This window comes from Ixodes scapularis, unplaced genomic scaffold (genome assembly GCF_016920785.2).
Source record: "Ixodes scapularis isolate PalLabHiFi unplaced genomic scaffold, ASM1692078v2 PGA_scaffold2__306_contigs__length_199485367, whole genome shotgun sequence".
NCBI classification, from domain to species: Eukaryota; Metazoa; Arthropoda; class Arachnida; order Ixodida; family Ixodidae; genus Ixodes; species Ixodes scapularis.
The window spans coordinates 122050555-122053596 of NW_024609857.1; the positions used below are offsets into that span (position 1 = coordinate 122050555).

Here is a 3042-nt window from a genome sequence, read left to right on the forward strand (position 1 = left end):
GTGGACCCGGTGGACGCGGTGGACCCTATCCAAAGACGAAAGCTGCAAATTGACGCAAACTTTGAGAAAGATAATATTAAATTCTACCTACAAATATTTACAAAAATATCCAGATTTCTCTGCCAAATTTCTCCACCCATTTTTCTGCACCAGTGAAGAAAAGTGTACTTCCGGTTGTATCTCCCGGAAGTCAAGTACACTGCCCTACACTTTTTTGCACTGTTCCGGTGCAGGAGGTGCAGGAGGAAGGTGTAGGACGGACTTTACGTGTGGATGGTGCAGGTAAATCGAACGCCAACTGCCGTCAAGTACTTTCCTCCATCCTCTTGCCTTCACCGACCCATCCGCCCATCCGACCAGCTCCAAGAACTCGGAGAGTTTCGAGGGCCCGAGGGCCTTCGGCTTTGGTGGCTTGGCATGGTGGTTTGACAGCGCGAACTGGCTCCAGTTCTTAACTAATATTTCCCAGTGTTTTCTGTCCATTGCGTCGAATGAGGTGCAATGTCGAATCGACGACGACAACGCCACTGCTTCGCTCCAGGCTGCCGAACGGGTTATGAGTGGGGTAAAAAGCAGCCGTCGCTGTTTTCAGTGCCCAAGGATGAAGAGCTGAGAAAAGTTTGGGAACGAAACTTGCGTCGCAAGGATAAGCGTCTGGACGAAACGTGCTCGGTGTGTGAGCTCCATTTCGAGCCATCGCTCGTGAGGCATGACTTCGTTTACATTATAAACGGAGAAGAGGTGCGCATGCCGCGTAAAAGGGCGGAGCTCTTGCCGGGCGCCGTGCCGACGCTGCTTCCGAATGTTCCGAGCCACCGGTCGAAGAAAGCGTCGCAGCCAAGGCCCCCGGGCAAGCGAAAGAACGCCGACGCTAAAAAAATGCCGAGCACTGTCTCTGCAAATGCCTGCAGCAGCACCATACCGGCTGCAGCCGATAGCGTGTTGTCGACAGATGCGCCCGATACCGGGGCACTCGATGAAGCCGGTCTGCCCCCAGAATACTCCACGCTGTGTGTCCCCTCCGAGTGCTGAAGCTGTCGCCGAGCTCGGAATCTCGGCGGGTTCGTGTATTGCGTCAGCTGCGAGGAAGCGGAGCTGCTCCTCCGAGACGTCGACTCCTATTGTCCCTGCAGAGATGCTTTGCCGACGAGCAACATGCCAAGATCCGATCTTACGAAGGGGCCCTGAAGGGCAAGTGGTCATCCGCGAGGGCACATATTTCGCCAGCCGCTGCAGAGGAAAAGAGCCAAGTGAAGGTGTGTATCAGTGCCACTTGGGCAAAACTAAAAATGTTGTGTCAACATTTTACAGCGGAGCTGTTAAGGGCTAGGTTCCCCAGGATCGTGTCCGGTATGTCGACACAAACCTACCTGGACAGCTACCGCCATCTATAAGCGATGGCGGCAAGCACACAACCAGTATGGTTTGCGCCGTCGCTCGTAGACGGCGCCAACCTTTCAGCTATAATAGAAGAATGGATAATTGGGCGCGTTGGTGAGAATTCATCGTAGGAAACAGCGCGAAAAACAGACGACGACGAAGAAGAAGCACACAGTGTATCGAGTACAGCTCCGCTGGTCTTCTTTCTTCACAAGAGGGGAAAGGCTGAACGTTTTTTTTTTGTTGTTGTTTTCCCTTCTAATCTGACATGGTAAATTATTTCTGATGTATTGTTATTAAGGGTAAAAGCAGTTTTTATATCCAATTTTCTTTTCTTTTCACTTCACAGCACAAGCATGCATCTCCTGCCGATACCCGAGAAAGGCACTTCTAACGCGGCGGTCAAGGGTGCGGCGATCGGTCAAGAAGCACGTCCGAAGCATCACCAGAAGCACAGTGTTACTGTGCAGAACAACTGAAGACTGGTGTCTCGCCATGTCAGCCTCCAAGCCCAGCTTGGGCAAATGCAAGATGAAAATGCTTCGAACCTTGACGTAGCACTACTGGCACGGATTGCAACCTTGCCTCCCTGTGTTAGACAGCAAAGAAGGGGAGCTTGAAGGGCAACCACCTGCTAAAAAAAAACGGGGTTGTGAAACGTATCCTGATGAAAATGAAAATTTCCACGCTTTACGAGCATCTTCGCAAACATGACATCATTTCCCTACCAAACAAAAGTACATTGAAGCACTACCTCAGACTTTACAAAAGTGTGTTTGGTTTTCGCAAGGTGCTGAACTAGCTTAAGCAGAAGACGAGACGCATCAGTAACTTTAAAAGATGTGGTGGCCTTTGGTGGACGAGATAGAACTCTCCGAGCACCGGAGTGTCGAACCTAAATTTTTATCAGTTCTAGTTCGGTTTCACGACTTCCGATTCAGCTCTGGGGAGCTAAAATAATGTTTCAAACCAACTAGAAGTGCTAAATTTAAAATAAATTTTCCACATGTTTTGGTAAAAGGCACTGTTTACGCCGTGAAACAAGCAACTATATAGCGTGAAATACCGCAAAAGCGCCCACTTCGTTCAAGTGCCTTCTACGGTGGAATCTCGTTAACTCAGACTCTCTTAATTCAAACTCAAAGATAATTCAAACTAACATGCAGGTCCTGTCCTATGTGTTTCTAGGTAGGAAACTCCCAGTAATTCAAACTTTGCATCGTTCAAACGAAGTTTTGGTCCCCCTTAGGCTCAAATTAATGAGATTCCACTGTATTAACATTTCCCAAACTTGGGAATTCCATAAATTATGCGTTAAGCGCCCATGTCTAGGTTAACCCAGTTTTCACCGAAAGTAGGGCGGGCACTACTGTATTTTACTGTACAGTAAAACCTCGTTATAACAAAGTTGAAGGAGCGGTCGTAATTATTTCGTTATAACCATTAGTTTGTTATAGCCAATGTCCATTTCTTCCCACTATTAGCAAGCAAGGGGAATTATGATTGCTTTGTTATATCCATTAGTTCGTTATATCCCGTTTTGTTATAACGAGGTTTTACTGTAGTTCTTTATCATTTGTACAATCCACTTTTATTTTCAAGTACCAGAAATAAGAAATTGCGTTGTTTAATTTCGACAACAGTAAAAGAAAATCTAGATTA

At 47.4% G+C, this 3042-nt stretch overlaps 1 protein-coding gene across 1 annotated transcript; it reads left to right on the forward strand.

The window, feature by feature from the left end:
- The first annotated feature begins 248 nt into the window (after nt 1-248).
- LOC115309067 lies at nt 249-2073 on the forward strand. The gene is made up of 2 exons (XM_029967234.4): nt 249-1256; nt 1730-2073. The coding sequence occupies exon 1, from the start codon at nt 502-504 to the stop codon at nt 1030-1032; it is 531 nt and encodes a 176-aa protein (XP_029823094.2). The 5' UTR covers nt 249-501; the 3' UTR covers nt 1033-1256; nt 1730-2073.
- The last annotated feature ends 969 nt before the right edge of the window (nt 2074-3042 follow it).